At 37.5% G+C, this 19,641-nt stretch overlaps 1 protein-coding gene across 2 annotated transcripts in view; it reads left to right on the forward strand.

Moving 5' to 3' along the window:
• igf2bp2a (insulin-like growth factor 2 mRNA binding protein 2a) overlaps nucleotides 1–19,641 on the forward strand; it is an 88,116-nt gene that overhangs the window by 60,855 nt on the left and 7,620 nt on the right. For both annotated transcript variants that reach the window (XM_008403952.2, XM_008403953.2), the window contains exons 3-8: nucleotides 3,282–3,330; nucleotides 6,471–6,522; nucleotides 9,921–9,984; nucleotides 12,543–12,833; nucleotides 12,981–13,115; nucleotides 17,293–17,415. In XM_008403952.2, the coding sequence (XP_008402174.1) occupies nucleotides 3,282–3,330; nucleotides 6,471–6,522; nucleotides 9,921–9,984; nucleotides 12,543–12,833; nucleotides 12,981–13,115; nucleotides 17,293–17,415 (714 nt within the window). The remainder of the gene's footprint in view (nucleotides 1–3,281; nucleotides 3,331–6,470; nucleotides 6,523–9,920; nucleotides 9,985–12,542; nucleotides 12,834–12,980; nucleotides 13,116–17,292; nucleotides 17,416–19,641) is intronic.

A 19,641-nucleotide genomic window follows, 5' to 3' on the forward strand; every position in this document is an offset into this window, starting at 1 on the left:
AGTTAGCATGGTCAACATTATTGTGTCCATGGGTCTGCAAGTAAAGGTAGATCTCTCTCCAAAAGGAAGCCAACATTTCCAAATCAGGCATCATCCACAAACAATACAAAATACATTTTACTTTGAAATAGTTTTTTGTATATTTGTGTACATTTTAAACATCACTGATTCTGAAAACTTTGAGTTTTACTTTCTCAGTAACAGTGTACTGAAAGAGTTGTGACTCGGTAACGGTTATGTTTGATGCGCCCTGGTCAGAAAAAGATTWAACTTTTCTAAAAGTGTATTTTACGTGAACTCGACTTTTAAAACATATTCCCCAAATTTTCAAAAARTGTTGAAGTCTGAGCTTTAGCAAAACCATTTAAGAAGCTTAATTTTCACCTGTTTTTTTTTTAACCATTTTAAAATTGTTTATGACTTGTGCTCGGGAAAACTGGCTAATAGTTTCTGTCTAGCTAATAAATCTGAAGTTACTCTACCTTCTAACTTTTTGTTGAAAGCACCTGCACTGGCAGTGAAACAGTCCCATAGGATGATGCTACCACCACCATTCTTGATAGTTGGTAGAGTGTTCACAGATGTGACTCTTCAAGCCATCTTTTTGTCATTGTGATCTTTGAATGACATGTACATGCATATAACTTATTGAAGTAGTAATTATTATACCTGTAGTTATTTAAAAATGACTTCAGGAGACTTTTCCTTGAACTCCTCGCTAAATTAAAAGACATAAAACTTAGATATATTTAAGTCTGTATGAATAAATCTGACAGAAACCTGGAAGGAAACGTAGTGGGTGGTCCAGGTGTCTTTTGCTCAGTGGTTTTTCACAAAATATTAGTTGCGGCGTATGCATAACTTATGTGGATAGCTTTTATGTGGATTAGGGAAAATTTAAAAGAGATTAAAATGTATGCGTCCAATTCCTGTATTCCACACTGGGAAAAAAATACAGTTCAAAGAAATTATTAAAATTAGAGGACAGTGATAATCATGAGATGTATAAGGTTGATCTACGGCTGTATTCGTCTGTAGTGTTATACTTTATGTCATGTAAGCTTGTTTAAGATTATGTTTGTTGTATTTTATAAAGTTTGACTTTTATACAATATGCTCTGTTGTTTTACTGAAAGTTTGGATGGATGTCTAAAGAGTTTGCTCCTTCTGTTTCTGCCCTTGAGCGACACAGTGAGTAAGAGACGTGTCTTTCTGTCCAGCTGCCAACAGGATTCTGTTCACTCGCTGCAAGAAGACAAATCTAGAGCCAAGGTTTTTTTTTTTTTTCTTTGCGCTTTTGCTTTTTGAGAAAATACAAAATTTCGTCTGTGTCTGCATGTGTTGTCCCTCTCTGGTGAAAATTTCTCCATTTCATTGATTTCTGTCTCTCCTCCAGTTATACTCTTAAGGTAAATGCTTGATATGCTTTTTAAAAATGTCTTTTCAGAGTAAGTTAGCTGCGCGGTCAGGGCAGTGCAGCACCGCACTCTCTCACGTTAATGCTGTTGTTAACAGCTTGTGGGCACGGGTGGTTTGTGTGGCTTTGCTTTTTTGAGCTGAAAGACTCGCTGAAGGCAGAGAGACAGCGTGGAAACCCAAGATCCTAAAATGAGCAGAGTGGGACGTAGCTCCGAAATATTTTGATTAAGCTGTTAAAGATTTAGAGCTCATCAGATTTGAAACTCAGGTTTAAGCGTCTTTGCCGTTTACATCAACTAAACTGAAGGAAATAAATCAAATTCCTGTTGACTTATTTATATCTGAGGTTGGATTTTGTGTCTCTTATTCTTGATGATTAATTCAAAGCCAAAAACGGCTCTGATTAGGTCACCGAGGATGCAGACAACCCTTCATTTTACTCTAAACAGTGACTGATTTTTCTCCCTCTTGTGTCTTTTCTAATCATTCTGAGTGTGATGAGAATATGGACTATTATTAAACTCATGTATCTACATTGGCCAAAACAAATGGATCTGTTTTTATATATATTATTAATATTTAATGGTTGTAGTCGTGAGAAAATTATCTAAGCTTGAAGTTTTAGCTTGAAATGTTGTATCAAAATATCAATAGAGGTTTAAATCTAAAATTTATTCCAATTTTGTCTGAAGGTAATCATGATCATTTAATTTACTTTTAAAACAATGATAATAACCACCCCCAATATTTTGACTAGCACACCTGTCAGATGGATTTATATAAATATTTGTTATGACTAGATTATACAAATAATAATAATAATAATAATAATAATAATAATAATAATAATAATAATAATAATAATAATAATAATGGTGACGTTATTGTTTATCATTAATATTAATATTTATCATTAAAATAATCATATTTACTGCTTTTTTTATTTCCTTCACAATTGAGCAGAATAGTAATTATTTATCTAAATATATAATACAATAAATAATGTGATATAATTTACTTGCTTAAACTAATGTTACTTTTTAATATAATTAAGTGTGTTATAATAATAATAATAATAATAATAATAATAATAATAATAATAATAATAATAATAATAATAATAATAATAATAATAATGTTAAAGAAAAGTCGATAATAGTGCTTCTTTCATTCACTTCAAGCCCTCCCTCTAATACATAAAGGATTTCATATCTACCTGAATAAGTTGTAGATATCTTAGGGACTAAAGAAAAGCATGTTATAACAAACTGTTATAACAAACTGATTTTATTTGAAAAAAATTATTTTATCATTAGTTTGCTATTATTAGTTTATGTTTATCTTGCTTAAACCAATCTTACGGGGAATAAACACAACTTATTAAACTCCTGAAATTTTGTTCTGGGTTTTGGTTTTGTTGTCCCACCCTAAGATTATCAATTGTCCCCTTCTTGCCACGCTCTTCAAAACTTTTTGGAGATATTCTTGCTCTTTATTAAAATTTCATTAATTAATGAATGAATGAAGATGTCTAATAATTAGGCTTCCTCGTGTTCTTCGGATGATATTATCAGAAACGACTAACCGTAGCCACACTGTTTCCTCTCAGCACGTCTGGATCAGGTCTTGATATTGAACATTGGGTCTCCTTCCCATTGGTGAATGATGTGTACATCTAGAAATAAGGTCTGATTGTGAATTAATAGCTTTCCTCCTCAGTTGCTGTTACGATAAACCTGTTTATAAATAAACTATAAATAAAGTGGCAGCTGGTTTTACTGTAAACAGATGACTGTAAGAGTGTGTGAGTTTGTGGTTCAGGTCCTTTAAATCCACTCCGTCTGTGTCTCTCATCTCTGCAGGAGTCGGAAGATCCAGATCCGGAACATTCCCCCTCATCTGCAGTGGGAGGTCAGTTGTTTTCTATCTCTGTTTGTGTGCGTGTGTGTGTGTGTCTGCGTGTGTGCGCGCATGTGTGTGTCGATGTGTGAGAGACGGTGATGCCCCGTTGAACAGCAACAGGCGGCATATAAACCAGTTTCCTGACAATGAGTCAGCGGCCTTTGTAGTTTGGGCTGAAGTGTTTGTGAGCACGCGTTTCAGTCAGTTTGTTACCGTGGCGATGACACTGTCAACATCTGTGTCCCCGTGGGGGTCCAAGTTCTCTGTGTTCATGTCTCTGCGTTATCTACAGAGAAACTCAAAACATTTAAATGAATTTAAAAAGTATTTTTAAGAATTTAAGAGAAAAATGTTTTGTGTTTAATAGATTATGATCCCACTGCTGCTAAAAAAATATGACCTCTTGACTCTTACATTCCTTCAAATCAATGCCTGATTGTTAAATACATTTCAACATAAATCAGTCTTAAGTCTACATGTAGGCCTCATTTAGAGCTGTGTAAGAACAAGATTTAAACTATATGGCCTAAAAGTAATCTAAGCTTATAAATTCATAAATAAAGGCATAAAAGTCTGTTACTTATGCAAAAATTCACATCTTCATTTAATCCAGGTTGAATGAATTTCATTTACCTTTTTAATTACGGCAGAAATTTTCTCCGAAAGGATTGTATGATTTTCTTTATGAGAGCTGAAAATTGTGAAAATAGAGGCAAACATAATGACTTACTTACATCTGTTTGAACTGTTCTCAGTATTGGAACCAAAGGGCATTTCATTTTACCAAAGAGCCGCTTTTTCAGCATCAACAGAGACAAAACTTTCGTTTTGTTTTCATAAACATAAAACTGTCAGTTGCAAGGCAGAAATCCTAATTTCCGGCCAGATGTACCCTCTCTCACCTAGCCGCAGCATATCTGCAACTCAGTTAGTGTCAGAGACACTGAGGCTATTTCAACTTGGTATTAGCTGATTATTTATTAGCTATGCTTTTATTAAGCCAGGAAAGAGAATATTAGATTTCTTTCCGTTTGTTTGTCAGCAGCGCACAGGATCTGTTGCTTCACTGCATTGTTCTCCATTTATCTGGAGAGAACTGCAGTCATTTTGGCCGCTTTCTGGCATCTCATCTGGCATTATATTGAATTTGATGGACTATTTTAAGAGTTTTTCCCCTTGTCATTTTTTGAGACCTTTCCTGGTACATTTCTGCGTACAGCGCCTCAACACTGTTTAAAGAGTTAAACTGCAGCTAACCTGGTTGTTGTTTTGTCTTTCCAGACAATTATGTCAATCGCCTTTATTAGTTTCTGGAATCCACAAGTTTCATTAACCTGCTGAACGTTCGGTGCATCCTTATAATTTGACAAAAGACGCTTGACCCAATCCAGTCTTTTTAAAGCAAAGGAAAACAATCTTCTGCAAAAGTCGAAGACCAAATAGAAACATGTCTAAACGCTATTTGGGGATACACACATGAGAGCATGACTGTAACGACCTTCCTCGTTAGAACAAGACTGCTCTGCATGTCTTTATGGTGAAAGGTATAGTTCCTGTGGAAACCATTCAAGTTTTTAAAACCAATTAGCATTTTATAAAAAGTTATAAACTAATTTCCGCAAACGATGTTTGCCAAATTGGTCAAAAATTGGATAGCTGAACCAAGTTTCACACACTGGTGTGTTTTTCCCCCCCGTTTTTTGATTAGAAAATGGGTGCATGTTTAACTTTAAACAGCAGAGTAAATCAACACGCTGTTAGTACTGATTAAATGATTGCGTTAATTATAAAAAAATCAGTCACAACAGAAAAATACTTTAGTGTAGAAAAAGCATTCATATGTAAATTACATGAAAACAACTTTCCAGAGGGTTCACAACTCCAATATCGAGGGAAACTAATGAGGGAAAATCAGGAAGAGTGCTTGTCAGGGCCTTACAACATACTCGCTAAAGTTTCTCTACATCAATAATGTATTTGTCCTTCCAGTGGAGGGAAACTTTAATTTTCTCCCGCATTCAATGAAATTTTGTTAATTAAAAATGAACTATGCACTTTCCGTTCCTGCTTTTACTTGCTTGAAGAAATGATCTCCATTCATTATTTAGTAAAGAGTTTGGGCAATTCAACTCAAGGTGAACAAACATACCGAGGTATAAAATGTCAGAATGATGCATTATTCTATGAATAATTTCACGTCAGGTTGTATTGCTGTTGAAACAATATCATGGCAGCATCTGTGATGGACGTCAACGACCTCTGACAGTGTTAACTTAGAACTGCGGTTTAAAGCATGTCTTACAATGAATTATAAAACATTTTTTGTCAATACGCAAGTTTGTTTCCAACTTAAATATAAGAGTCCTTACAGATAATTACATAAAAGCTTACACAGAATTTATTTCAGTTATTTCTACACAAGTAGAAGCAGTACAGTCATCCTTCATAGATGAGACATGATTTATTTAAACAATAACTTTTTAGGTTAAAGTTATGTCCAAGGTCTGGATTTGGTTAGAATTTGCTTCATAAAAAGTTAGAAATTGTTCTCTTTATGGATCAAAATATTGATCATCATTACACTGATGTTTTCTGTGTCTTGTAAAAATGTGCTTTTGTCTAAGAGAAAACGTGAGGTGATGTCTGGCACGCGTCGCCTCCTAGAGAGGCAGGAATCACTCCGGCAACCAACCTGAAAAACTCAATCTGGATTATTACTTACTATGTAGTAGCATGCCTTAATGCACAACTATCTTCTAGAATTAACCCAATGATGACAGAATAAAAGCTCATGTACTTTCTGTGAAATATTAGCTTCATTTTTTACTTTTTTATCTGTTCAGACATTTTTTTTTAATTAACTTTGCTTTTTTATTGTTTAATTATTATCAACTGTGTTTTACAGACTCCTAACGCACTTTAAGATGTAAAGCTGATGGATTTCTCGTCTAATTCATCAACAAAACTTTGTTATAACCCAGGATGCTGTGCTCTAATTAGTGGGAAGGGAACCATTGTAATATCTTTAAGAATTTACTCTGTCATTTTATTTTGGACATTGTCGTTTAAAAATTGCCCCCGATAAACTCTGTTCTTGTCCTGCTCTGTGTATTTATGCCTCTGACATGAACTCTGCTCTCTCCCCTCAGGTTTTGGATGGCCTTCTTGCTCAGTATGGTACTGTAGAGAACGTGGAGCAAGGTACAGAACCCAACTCCTTGATCATCACACGTTTTGTATTCATCCTTCATCAACTGTTTGATACATGTGTCTCTTTTTAGTGACATACGCAAAAACACCCAGACCCCCCAGTGAGTCACGACCCCCCCCTGCGTGACTCTGCTTCCTCATTATCATCACCTCACACATCCATTATCTAAACATAACCTGCATATGATTCAGTCTTTATCATCTTGTCTGTCTCTGTGCGTTAATGTTTGAGCCACAGACAGGATGAGGCTCCAAATAAGAAAAGTCTGCCACCCCTGGGCCTGTTAGCGTACGGATTGAAGTGGGCAGACGTGGAGGAGATCCAGGAATAATGCGCTTGTGTGTTTGAGTTTTGCATCTCTTTTGGGATGCAGCATTGTGGTAACGGGGGGGAAGGCACAGCAGGCGCCTGTGGTGAAGCTTCTGAACTTGCTCATGGTGTGTGTGTGTGTGGATGATTTTGCTGTCTTGTACATGAGCAGGCATGCAGGCATTCCTGGGGGGGGGGGCAAATAGACACCTAAAAATCCAAGCTTGAGAAAAAGAAAAATTCTTGGCACACACTTACTTACTGACGGATTCTCTGTGTGCTAAAACAGCCAGGATGAGCTACCTCCCACTGTTGTGATGACAGGTGCTGAAAGAGAACCCAGCAGAGAAATTATTTTACGCCTAAAGTTTTTAAAACAGTTTGCTTCATTCTCTACCAAACAACCACCAGGGACTTTCCTCCTCCGGTTGTCTCTTCAAACATCACCGGTTACTCTGAATTACCAACAGAGCCACCTCATCGTCTCATTGTTCCGRCTTTCCCGCCTTATGTCACTGCTCCCTGCTTCACTTCCTGCACTGTGGTTACCATTTTTATTTATTTTTTTTTTTGGAGCAGTCCCATATATGTGTGTAGTGGCGGGACAGAGCTGGCTGTGAGAGCGAGCACAGTGCCAGACTCTGTCCATGTATCTTCTCTCTGCCAGCCAGGCACCATCACTGGATTTAACCCTTCCCGGCTCAACTTTGACTGACTCGCAATGTTTTTGGCCGTTAAATGATGTGAGCGCTCTACTCTCAGCGTTTTATGTAAGCTTTAGAAATTGGCCTTACAATTACGGAGATTTGAAGAGATCATTTTAACATTGAGGGGATTTGTCAGCGTGACCTGGTAGCTCTTGTGTGTTGTGTTTGCTAATCAGAGTAACGTTGGTTATTTGAGTTTCCAACTGGGTTGGCACTGGGCTGGATATGGGCCAGGATTTATCACCAGCTGTCAAATGTTACAAAAGACTGAGTGATAAGTGCACGACATAAAAGAATACCAAACATAAATCTCAAAGAAAAAAAAAAAACGTGATTGCTTTTGGAGTACAAACATCTGGACTCTCTTTTAATCTTTTAATCGGATCCAGTTCAATAATTCTTTAGACTTTTCGAAGGTTTAAACTTTTTATTTGGTATTTGACAGCTTTAGTCAAATATTACAATTTATTTTATTGACATCGTTACATCTGGGTCAAGCATTAAAAGCCTCCTAAATTCAGGTGATAAACAACTGTTGTATAGACACACAGCTGACAACGTTTCGAGAACCGAGTTTAAGCAGTATGTTTGGCACTCTTTTACCAGCAGCCATTGAAAGAGACACCATAAAGTAACTTGTGACTCGTTTAGTCAATTCTGAAAAATACCAAAGATAACACAATTTCACACATAGTCAAATTACATTCTGAAAGCTGAAAACATGGCAAACTGTAGAATATCTACTAAACGATGATGTGTTTTGCACATACTGTGCCATGTTTTTGCTGAATTTTGTGTCAAACACACGATTTTCAGATGTATCAGCCTCCACAGTTTTTGATATTTCTGGTAAATCCTATAGATTTTGCATTTCTTCCCTTAGTCACATCCTTTAGAGTTGAGTGGAAAAAACTAAACTGGATTTGAGTTTGTGAGAAGCCTCAGATGTTTTATGTCATAAGCTGGAATGAATTGATTAGATTAAAGTAAGTTCACGCCATGAAGAACTTGCGAAATCCTGCATCATTAGGTTTATTCAACTATTGTGTTGCTCAAGTTTGTCTTTGCAAATTTGGAAAAGAAATGCCGGTCGGTATTGCTCACTGTGATTCATTAACATAACTCATAGATGCACAATGCAGAGTAATGGTTTTATGGTTTTTATGGTTTACTGGAAACATTTCTGACTTGATCCACGGAAACTAGCAAGTAGGTTTGAAGTTTCTGTGTTTTCTTGTCTTTCTCTTTTTGACGAGAGGTAATTAAATATGGGACATATTTATACTCTAACAAATTAGTAAGATCATAATTAGTATTTAAAATATCCCAGACTCTAATCATTGTAAAACTTGTGTAAATTGAAAAATGGTTTTAGTCACACTTATGTTATGGAAACTCTTAGATATGAATCTATGTGTGACATTAGTGACTTAAAGCACATTTTTGTCAAGCAAGGTTGTACTGCTCATTTAGTGAAAATAGTTTTTTCCTATACATTGTTTTATTGTTCCTCCATTTTCCTCATTTGTAAGTGAAAGCTGCACTATATGTTTGCTTTATCAGCTGCAAGAACGCCACAAAAATAAAAATGCAACAAAAGTCCACAGATAAACTTATAAAGAAAAAAAAACTTCAGTAAATCTAGAGAGTAGCCCCGAAACCTCTTTACAGTCTTGTCTGTTTGGAAACAGGAACAGAAACGTATTTGAACAAAGCCTTTGGGCAGAGCTGTACTTTACATTGTTGGACGTTCAATATAACTGAGACAATCACATTTTTCTCCTGCGCACGCTGTACTTTAGCTTTAGGTTCAGCTTTTCTTCCTTTAAAACTGAGTTAAATAATCAGCTCATCATCTGAACTGATCACCTGATTAAGCTGATTGTGTTGTTTGTCGCTGTTTGTAATGGATTCTGTAATTAACATCTTTCTCTGAATCAGACCTTGTGTGATCTCTGCGGATTCACACACTCCGCTCTGCTCTGTCTTCGCAGAACAACCCTCGACCACCTATCTAGTCAAGGTGTGTCTCTGTTGTGTGCTTCATCTTCGTTAATTGGCGATTATCTGCCGTGTTCGGGTGGTTATGTCGGACTCAGATCCGTTTTTGTGAAAGTGACAGCGAGGCCTTTGTGTTAAGCAGCTCCGTTTTGTAGAGGAAGCAGCAGGGTTTGGAGAGAAGCCAGCGTGCTGATGGCTGTAATGGATTCACACAGACAAGCAGCTTTCTGGGTCGYCACGGGAACATGGACGCGTGTCCGACTCACCTACAGAAAACAACAAAGACCTGATATGTGCATGTGTACTCCATTGTTTGCCGTATCTCATGTTTTTCTCTGTCTCTCTCTCTCTCTTCTTGTCTTGTCCCACAGTGAACACTGACACAGAAACAGCAGTGGTGAATGTTACATACGCAACCAAGGAAGAAGCTAAAGTGTAAGCAGCACAAATAATGTTACTTATGAGTAGCACTCACGTGCAGATGACAAACTGCAAATTTGAGCACTGCAGTTCATTGATTCTTTGCTTGACAAACTGTAAATTGTAAGTGCAAGGCCAGCATATTTAAAGGAACATGCATATAAATGTAAACACATTGAAACAGGAAGTTGCAACATCATGCAGAAAATGTTTTTAGTACATTTAACTGCCTTAAGTAGATTCCTGAAAAACGAACATTTTGGCGAAACGATTGTGTCCAACATCTCAGGTAAAGTTGGGGACATATTATGCAGCTTTCACAACGGCTACAGACTTTTAAAAAAGAATCGGTGCTCAAGTTCACACTAACAGACTGGTTTTTGTTTCAACTGAGGACATGGTGAAGGATCACAGGTTACAGGATTTTTTATACCAACTAAAAAAAAAAACAACCGACTTGCAAGGGTGAAAGTTTGAAGGAACAAACATTACAATAATGTTTGTCCAGAACAGAAGATTATTTCTGAATTTGGACTAAATATAAAGAAATACAATTAAAAATGCTTATGATTTGGATGGTGTGGACCCTATTTTTTTTTTTTTTTACTGATAATGAGAGTTTAAAATATATATTTAAGGTTGTGAGTTTGTGGGTTTTGGAATGACTCTGAATGTGCATATTTTACATCAGTGCTATGCGGAAAATCTGTTATTCAGAAACATTCATTAGTTACATGCTCAGTGCTGTTTTGCATTCATTTTCATAAAGTATAGTAACAAATAAAGTAAAAAAAAACGAAAGAAAGAAAAAGTCAGCTCATAGCTGCCATGCAGCTTCTCTGTTTTGTTGGCTGTGGGGAACATGCATTTACAGATGGGTCAGTGGTCAGCTCACCCAACACRACTCCATGCAGATCTGCCTCAAGAAATTCAAACATGCTTGTTGACTGTAAGGTCAAACTGGGTCGATTCCCTCACACACCTGCAGACTCCAGGGTTCACCTCATATCACACTAGCAGTTTTTCATGCCAATTGGGAAAAAAAGCTTTATTCATTCACTATTTAGTCTTCATTRCACAGGCAACTCGAGCTACGGAGATAACCAGATAACTAAGGAGCTAAATGTTCCTCTGAAGTCTGTAAAATTATTCATATCTGTAATCCATTCATCGTGGCTACRTTATTTTGTCTTCTTTTATACAGATTGATGTAATTGCAATGCTTGATTGACCTTACAATATTTTGCAGTCTCTTTAAAAATGTACCCACATATATTTAAAACTATGAGGGTTTAAGATGCTGTCATGTTTTACCAGTAGGTTGTATCTCGGACTCACGATCAAATCTGAAGTAATGGAAATCCTAATGTTGAATCTTTGGGTCCATTACTTACTGAGGACAAGATTTTTTAAGCTGTTTCTTTGTCCAATATCAACCAAAATTCATTGAATCTGAAGAACTCGCTGTGATTAGACGTAATTGTTGTTTGTTTTGTTTTAAATTAATGCATCATCATCCAGAATCTGCACAGAGACACAGAATGTTGTTTTATTTCCATGTAATTGGGAAKAATTTGTGCTTTAAAAATACCCATAGCGATGGAGTCGTGGCTTTTAAAACACACAATTTTCTCTCAGTCATCCATATCGCTGTAGTTCATATTTTTCAAAAACCTAACTTTCTGAAATCAGGCACCAGACTGAACAAATTTTTTGTTGATAGAGCAATATATTCCAGAGGACAACTTTGGAAGTTTTTTTTTTTTCTTTGGTGATCTATCACTGTAAGTGTTGTGAGAAATTAGAGACCAGACGCGGGTGACTTTTATGTTTTTCTCCACCTTTGCTGCATAGATTCTGGTAAACGTCACTCTGATTTCAAAGCTTGTTCAGATTTGGGGGTAAAATTMATTTAAATTGGCTAAAGACTTTTTTCATCTTTTCATCAAATCTTGAGAACAATTTATGTTCTATAGAAATTCATAATCTTTAGGTAATCCAAAAAATTTGAAAGAAAGAATATCTTGGGAATATTTAATGTGATTTTTTTATTTTTTTATTTTGATGAGTACAATTTCTCTTCAAAAACACATTTTAAAAATAGAAATATTACATAATCTCTATAGTGTGGTACACACACTCATAAGAAAGATTTCTGACTTCACARTTATCTACCAGACAGACGCTGACACACTCCTTAAGGAGTGTAAGCCACACAAAGTTATTGTAACAAAGCTGAGTGTTAAGAGACATCCAGGACGTTGATGAAAAGTTTAGTGAAAGAAAAAAGTGTACAAGTGATAGAGAGATCAAGGCGTAAAATGTGGATAGAATCAGTGCGTGGGGTGGGCGTGGCTGGGATAGTAAAAGCTACGGACTTAATTACAGCTTCCCCCTGCTACTGTGTCCTTGGGCAAGGCACTGCAGTCCAAGTTGCCTTCAAATTCGACTTGTGCATTAACGTGTATGTGCTTGGGTAAATGAGAATGTAAAAGTGCTTTTAGTGATAGATAGGACCACTCAAAGTTCAATATTTCCTCTCTGTTTCTTCCTCCCTCTCTTAACCCCCTCAGAGCAATCGAGAAGCTGACAGGACACCAGTTTGACGACTACTCCCTAAACGTGTCGTACATCATGGACATGGATGGCGCCTCGCCCGTCCAGGCTCCCCGAGCGCGGCGCGGGGCCCGGTCCTCCCGGGACCAGGGAACCCCGCAGCCCGGACCGTCAGGAGGCTTCGGTTCACCCCGTCTCAGACAGCCGGACTTCCCGCTGCGGATGCTTGTGCCGACTCAGTTTGTGGGAGCAATCATTGGGAAAGAAGGCCTGACCATCAAGAATGTCACCAAACAGACACAGTCCAAGTACGCTTTTTAACTCAGTTAAAAAGTTTCTACTGTCAAGTTGCTTTTATTGTCCATTATCCCCCAAAAATAGAAAGCATAATCAATTTATACAAGTCAAATTAACGTAGATTTGTGAGGCATCTGATTTCCGCATCCGTCCTTCAGGGTGGACATCCACCGGAAGGAAAATGCAGGCGCAGCAGAAAAACCCATCACCATCCATTCAACACCCGAGGGATGCTCATCCGCCTGCCGGATGATCCTGGACATCATGCAGAAGGAGGCCAACGAGACCAAGACGTAAGCCCACATGCAGCTCCCACAAACAAACACGCGTACCGCTGGCCGTAAATATACAATCCCACGTGGAGATTAACCGTCATGTMTTCAGGGCTATAATCTCATCCTTTAACCCTGCATGCACACTTTTAAATCTCACTGTGCACTCCTTTCAGCCTGGACCACTAACACAGTAAACACGGATGCTTACCCAAGCAGGCACGTGATCGCAGCTTAGCGTCTAAGAGTCCAGGCCGGGAGATCTAATTGGGTTTGACACTTTTAACGAGACTCCTCACCTTTTTTATGGCTCTTTGAGCTTCTTCGTGGCATAAACAGCAACCCTTATTCTGTTGTTTATTTGCTTTGATTTGTCAGCGTGCGTGTGAATGCAGAACAGTCACAAAGCCATTTTTTTTAGCACAGGGAATTGCGTTTACATTTATTTACATTATGTGTCAAGAGCTTTCCTGTACTGGTTTTTGATCAAGCCTTGTTTCTGGTTCGGTGAGAAAATTCACATGCTTCTCATTGAAATAGAWAATATTACTAGTTGTTTGATGTGTAGAGCTTGTCCTGGTGGACAAAGACATAAGGAAAAGGCAAATTTAGATCAGGGAGTTGAAGTAATACTGTGATATTTGCTAAAACCACCAGAGAGGTGGAATCTGCAGAAAATACACATATTTATCTTAATCATTCTGTGGACTGATTTTGATCGCCGGTCTAAATGTCGTAATATTCCTTAATGTTCAGAAGTCCAAGTGTTCCCAAACTAACTTTATTTTATTCATGATTTTAGCACCTGAAAAGCATCAAACTATAGCTAAGAGATTCTATGCTACCCAATAGGTAATTATTATTAATTCTGATTAATAAGATCTAAATTATGAGTTGAACGTAATCAATAAACCAGATCTACAAAGATTCATTCTGTTTATGTTGTTAGCCAAAGTCACCACAAAGTGCTTGTGCTGCAACCCCGTTTCCATAGAAACAGACAAATGGAAAGAATTTGACGTTGTTTAATGAGGGGTAAAAATGGCCCACTCTGCGGCTCTAAGGATAATTGGGCATCTTTTTTTTTTATTCATGTACCCAAATTTTTGAAGCCAATCAAATTTACATTGCAAATTCGTTTACGGTGCGTATTTATCATCCAATCAATAACACAAATGGACAGAATTAAATTTTCTTCATTTTATGATTTAACACACCTATCATCTGGTCTCCATGGCAACGACTAAATTGTAATTAAATTGTTTCAGGGTGGAAAAATAACCTGCCCTGCTGTTCTGACCATACGCCTCCTTTGAAAATTACTGAAATATTACACAGTTGGAGAGATGTAAAGAAGAATTTTATTAGGAAAGTCATAAAGAGAGATGAGAGATACAGAAAGCTTAAATACACAATGACAACTATGTAGAGGAAAACACATTCAAAACTGGCATCAGCCCATCCAAAGGCCGAATTTTATGTCTCTTATATTTATTTTTTATTTTAATATAAATTATTTAAACAATTATTACCTATTAAATTTATTTATTTTAACTTTAAAACTTTACTCTCATTTCTGTGTTATATCATATTATATTTTTAGCTCTAATAACCTACTTAGTTTCTTTTAAATTAAACCACAAAAAATTCCTTTATTGTGTAATTTTGTAGAACGTCCTTAATAAGTCAACTCAGCCGAGTTTATTTTCACAGTCTTCTAATTTAAATAGTTGTTTAATCTGCAACCTGGTTCCCATGACAACAGCCAAGCATCAATATGACACATAAAAAAAAATATCAAAATATGAATAAATATACAAACTTTGGAAAGCAACACTTTGGAGAGTCATATGTGTAGGGAAGTTATATGACTGTAGAGTACGGAGGTACAAAGTGGTGACCCTTGGCCAAAAGAGTTGTATTTTATCTCATTTATTTATAAATTATTTTTATTAATTTATGCATTGTGTTTCATTGTTTTTAACATTGTTGATAACTGCAGCTGTCCTCTAATTTAAAGACATAGCAGTGATGTCACAATTTCTTAAAATATGCAGTTTTTATTTGACAAACAGAAAAAAGGATTTTACAATCTGCATACATTTCAGAATGTTGTAATAGAAAAAAAAACAGAGTTCATTAAGTCTGGGTATTGTTGCTGTAAGTTTTTTTTTTTTTCAGTTGTTTATTATTACTATACTCAAAGTGAAATCAAAGGAGTTTCACTGTTTCAGTTGGTGTAATCTACCTCGATCAGTCGAGCTCTAATTCTGTCTTCAAAAGTTACAATGACGCCCACACCTCTGAGATAAGTCAACAAAGGGACATCGAGTGCCTTGCCTGGGTGCCACACCTGCAGGAATAAAACTGGTCGCCCCTCCCTCCCTCCGCCCTGTGATTTCACTCAGCCTTAACACACTGAAACTCAAACCACAAAACCCACACATCTGCCATTCCCTCTCACTGCACCCCTAACTAACGTCACCCTGCAGCGTAAATCTGTATTTGCAGATCGCAGCCCCCCCGGCTCTGAAGAGACGCCACGTCTAAGAGCCAGGCCCCGATGAAACCCCCAGCATCTGGCCACCCTCCACCACACCCCCGCCACAACCCTGATTCACATTCACACCCTGTAATTGGCACACAAAGCAGAAATGCATATAATGCAGAAGTTGCGCTCCTCCTTTTCCTGTAAATGATCACACATGCCATATGCTCCCATCAGAGGCAGATGTGGTGAACTCATATTTCGTTTGAAACTTTAAAAGCGATGGCTTTTTTTTTTTTTTTGCAGTTAATATTTTGTCAGCACTAGCAGACCACAGGAAGCTTTTAATTGTCTAATTGCAGATATGTTCTCTGCATGTTTGCAGGAGAAAATATTTGTTTGGCTTTTATATATAAAATTGTCCAAGCAAAATTGTGCATTTTTCTCATCCTGCATCTTTACTCCACAATAGCTGAATGTTATTTCAAAAATAATAATTATCTGTACTAAACACAACAGAAAAAGTGACTCACCTTCCACTGCTTTCAAATTACATGAAAAAAAAAATCCTCCAGAAAAACATGAATCATCTGATTCAAAGTATTATTTTTCTATCTATTTTCTATCCTAACGTTTTTTTTCTGGTCTGCAATTTGGTTTGGGTTTCCCTAAATTACCTCCAATGTTCGGTTTACTTTTTTTAGACTCATGCTGGAAACTTATTACAAAGAAGAACATAAACTAACCAAGTTCTGCTGTTGTGATGGACAATATTTACTAAATAGGTTGTGTTTGTTTCTTTGCTCCCCCTGCCTACAGACCAGGGGTGTCCAAAGGAAAGCCTAGGGGTAATTTATTGTACCTCAGGATGGTTTCATGCAGCCCTGATTGGCTGATCAACTATAGTAAATTGGACAACAGGCGTTACTCCAAATTACTTTGTAATGCTGGATAAATACAGCAATAATTTTTTTTTTTACATTAAAATGGTTTCACAAACATCCATGGCTTTTTTTCAGATAGGCATTGAATTACAGCCCTATAAGCGAGAAAAATCTAAATATTGAATTCAAATATTGTGCGTTTATTTTATTGTTGAGCAGCTAAAGTGAAACAAAAAAATGCACTCGTAATTTAAAAAAAACATTTTTTTAAAGTAAAATGTAAACTTGACATATGCAGCTTTTTTATTTCAAGAGCTGTCTTTAAACACACTGGAATTTTTTTTGTCTTTATTCCTGATTTCCTTTAATATTATTTAGAAAACAAGATCCCTGCACAAGAGTAGAAGTACATAAATTCTAGCACAGTTTGCTTCGTGCTCTGCAGAAACTCTTAATTGCATCTGAAGCATGCTCATTTAAACGCTTAAAAAATTCAGGCAAAGGAAGCTGGATAGCAGCTCAAAAATATTTTTTACCAGATTTGACCTTCCAACAGAGGTTGCCGTCCTGTAAATGCTGCACCAACTAAATCACTGGACAACTACAGGAATCTATACGGGCTACATTTGATCTGCTTCTTATGAATGTCTCTGGAAACATAAAGAGATCAATCATTTAGCTGAAGAAGTCCTGTGCTTACAGCAGCGTTTGCTACGAGGCAGCTGCCCACATTCCACAACATTCCTCACACCCTCGCTGAGGTGTCAGCGGCACTCAGTGGATCCAGTCATCGCAACTAACCTTTTGTGTGTTTGTGCGTCGGCAGGACAGAGGAGATCCCTCTGAAAATTCTTGCCCACAACAGCCTGGTGGGCCGACTGATTGGGAAGGAGGGCCGCAACCTGAAGAAGATCGAGGAGGAGACAGGGACCAAGATAACCATCTCCTCGTAAGTCGGCCACTGGGCGCTCAATCATTTACATGTTGCCACAGGCTGATGAATAATTAAAACGACGCCTCTCGGATTGATTGAAAAAGTTTATGACTCGAGAAAAAAAAAAAATCTTGTTACGAATGTAAGGCAGAAATTTAAAGTTGACCGACTTTAAATGCAGAATCTCTTTCAGCTGTGGATGGCAGGAYGGGTCAGGTATATACAGTATGATGTTCAATAATATGGAGGATGCAAATGAAAGGAATACATTGTAGAAATCTTTGTGGAAACTACATCAATRAAATTCCCTAACTTTTCCAGACTGYATTGTCGCATTGTGATCACTTYYYYKRMCCMMYYYYYWMYTTTTYCMAAMMAAMMAAWKGRAAAAAAAAGGAAAGTTAGAAGTAACGTTTAAATTCTTCTCCACCCTAGTTTCACTTCTGTCCGGTTCTGTCCGACTCATCCTGTGTGCCACAGTCTGCTGGGGAGATAAACGTCTYTTCATTCAGACTCACCCAGGAGCAATAAAGGAACCGAATGAACATCCTAAAGGCGTATATCGCTGCCGCATCTGCAAACACAGAGGAAACGCTTTGCCCGAGTTGACGCCGTTCAGGTGGAAAGTGCCAATTAATTTCCGTGTTCTCACAGTATTAAAGCCACACAATACCTTTAAACCTCTGCGGCACTGACCCATGTACATTTCTGCTCCCGGGGGACATGCAAACACATCCGGGTTCACGAAGATCAGCTTACTCACTCTTTGTGTCAGTGGCATCGCACTGAATATTTTCTTCAGTAAACTTGGTGGTAAAATATAGAACATTTTGAGCATCCAGTCCAGCCTGACACGAGGCTCCCTCTGTAGGAGCAGGAATTGTGTCCTGCTATGGCTGTGAGCTTAACCACAGCCACATTGCGGATAGATAGACTTGATGCTGTTTTAACCAACTGGGAAACAGGATTTTCTGTTTCATGGAGCCACACCCTCCTTCCTGAATGTTTCTTCCCCCCCTTGTTCCACCTAACTGAGTAGTTAAAAGTGAAAATGTGTATAGTTGATTATGGCTCCTTTTTCCCCAGGATATAAGTGAGGAGGTAATTACACTCCATTTGACTGAGTGCGCTCAACCTGCTCTGAGAAACAGATGGAGATCCTTTTGAGTAAACTGGTGATTCTGTGAAGCATCGTCTGTTTTTCTAAAAAAAATGGACTAAAAAGTGTAAACTGCTGTATTAAACTCAGGCGAATCGTTTTATGGAGCCGTAACTTTGATGAGTACTTTGATTTTCCAAGAAACTGTCTAAAAAGTGATATTCTATTAAGCGTGCAGTCGCTGGAAAGGTAAGAGTGAGAAAGGGAGGATTGATTTTGTTGGATGCGATGGTTTTCTTCACTCAAAGTTTTTTTTTATGAGCATTTTGTCTTTATTAGCTGTAAAAAGCAGAAACCGTTTGCTACTTTCCAAGCGCTGMAGGTTTTGGTCGGATGGATGATCGTTTTTTCCTCCTTCTTGTGCGTCGTCGTGCTGCCGTTCCCAGGCTGACCTTGCCTCACTCGTTGTTTTAAGACTCATTTCACACAATGTTTCACAGAAAGCTTGTTTTACTCATCCTGCAGAGGACTCGGCCTGAGAAGAGAGCTGGAAAATGTCTTCCCGACTTGTCTCCCGARAGGCTTGGAAAACAAAAAGGGGGAAAAAAACCCCTCCGTTATGTCAGCAGGGCTATCTTAGTTATGGCTAGTGGACTGCAAATTGCGTATGTGTGATCTTAAACATGTAAACAGAAATTGTGCCAACATCCAGATGCAAACAGGTCTGGGAAGAATCCTGGCAAAGTAYTTAACTTTGTCTTGCTGTGATAGCATTCARCCACGAACCTCAGTGTATTTTGTTGATAATTTTGGTTTTATCTCAACCCTAAAACAGCGACTAATTGTGAACTGAAAGTAAACATTTAAGAAAATAAAAATCTGAAAAGTATACAGTGGAACATTTTTTGCCCATTATTCTTTGCAGTGTGATTTAAATTAATTTGTAATGTGATTAAATGACACACAGGCTGACTCTACTTACTAATTAGTACACTTCTGCAGGCAATTGAGTGCACTGGTGCATCAGAGTAAATGCGCCTGTATACAAACGCACACCACACTTTTCAGATCTGTATCTGTGAAAAATGTTGAAGCCTTTTATCCTTTTTATCCCTCTTCACAATCATGCACAACTTTGTGCT

This window comes from Poecilia reticulata, linkage group LG2, assembly GCF_000633615.1.
Source record: "Poecilia reticulata strain Guanapo linkage group LG2, Guppy_female_1.0+MT, whole genome shotgun sequence".
NCBI lineage: Eukaryota > Metazoa > Chordata > Actinopteri > Cyprinodontiformes > Poeciliidae > Poecilia > Poecilia reticulata.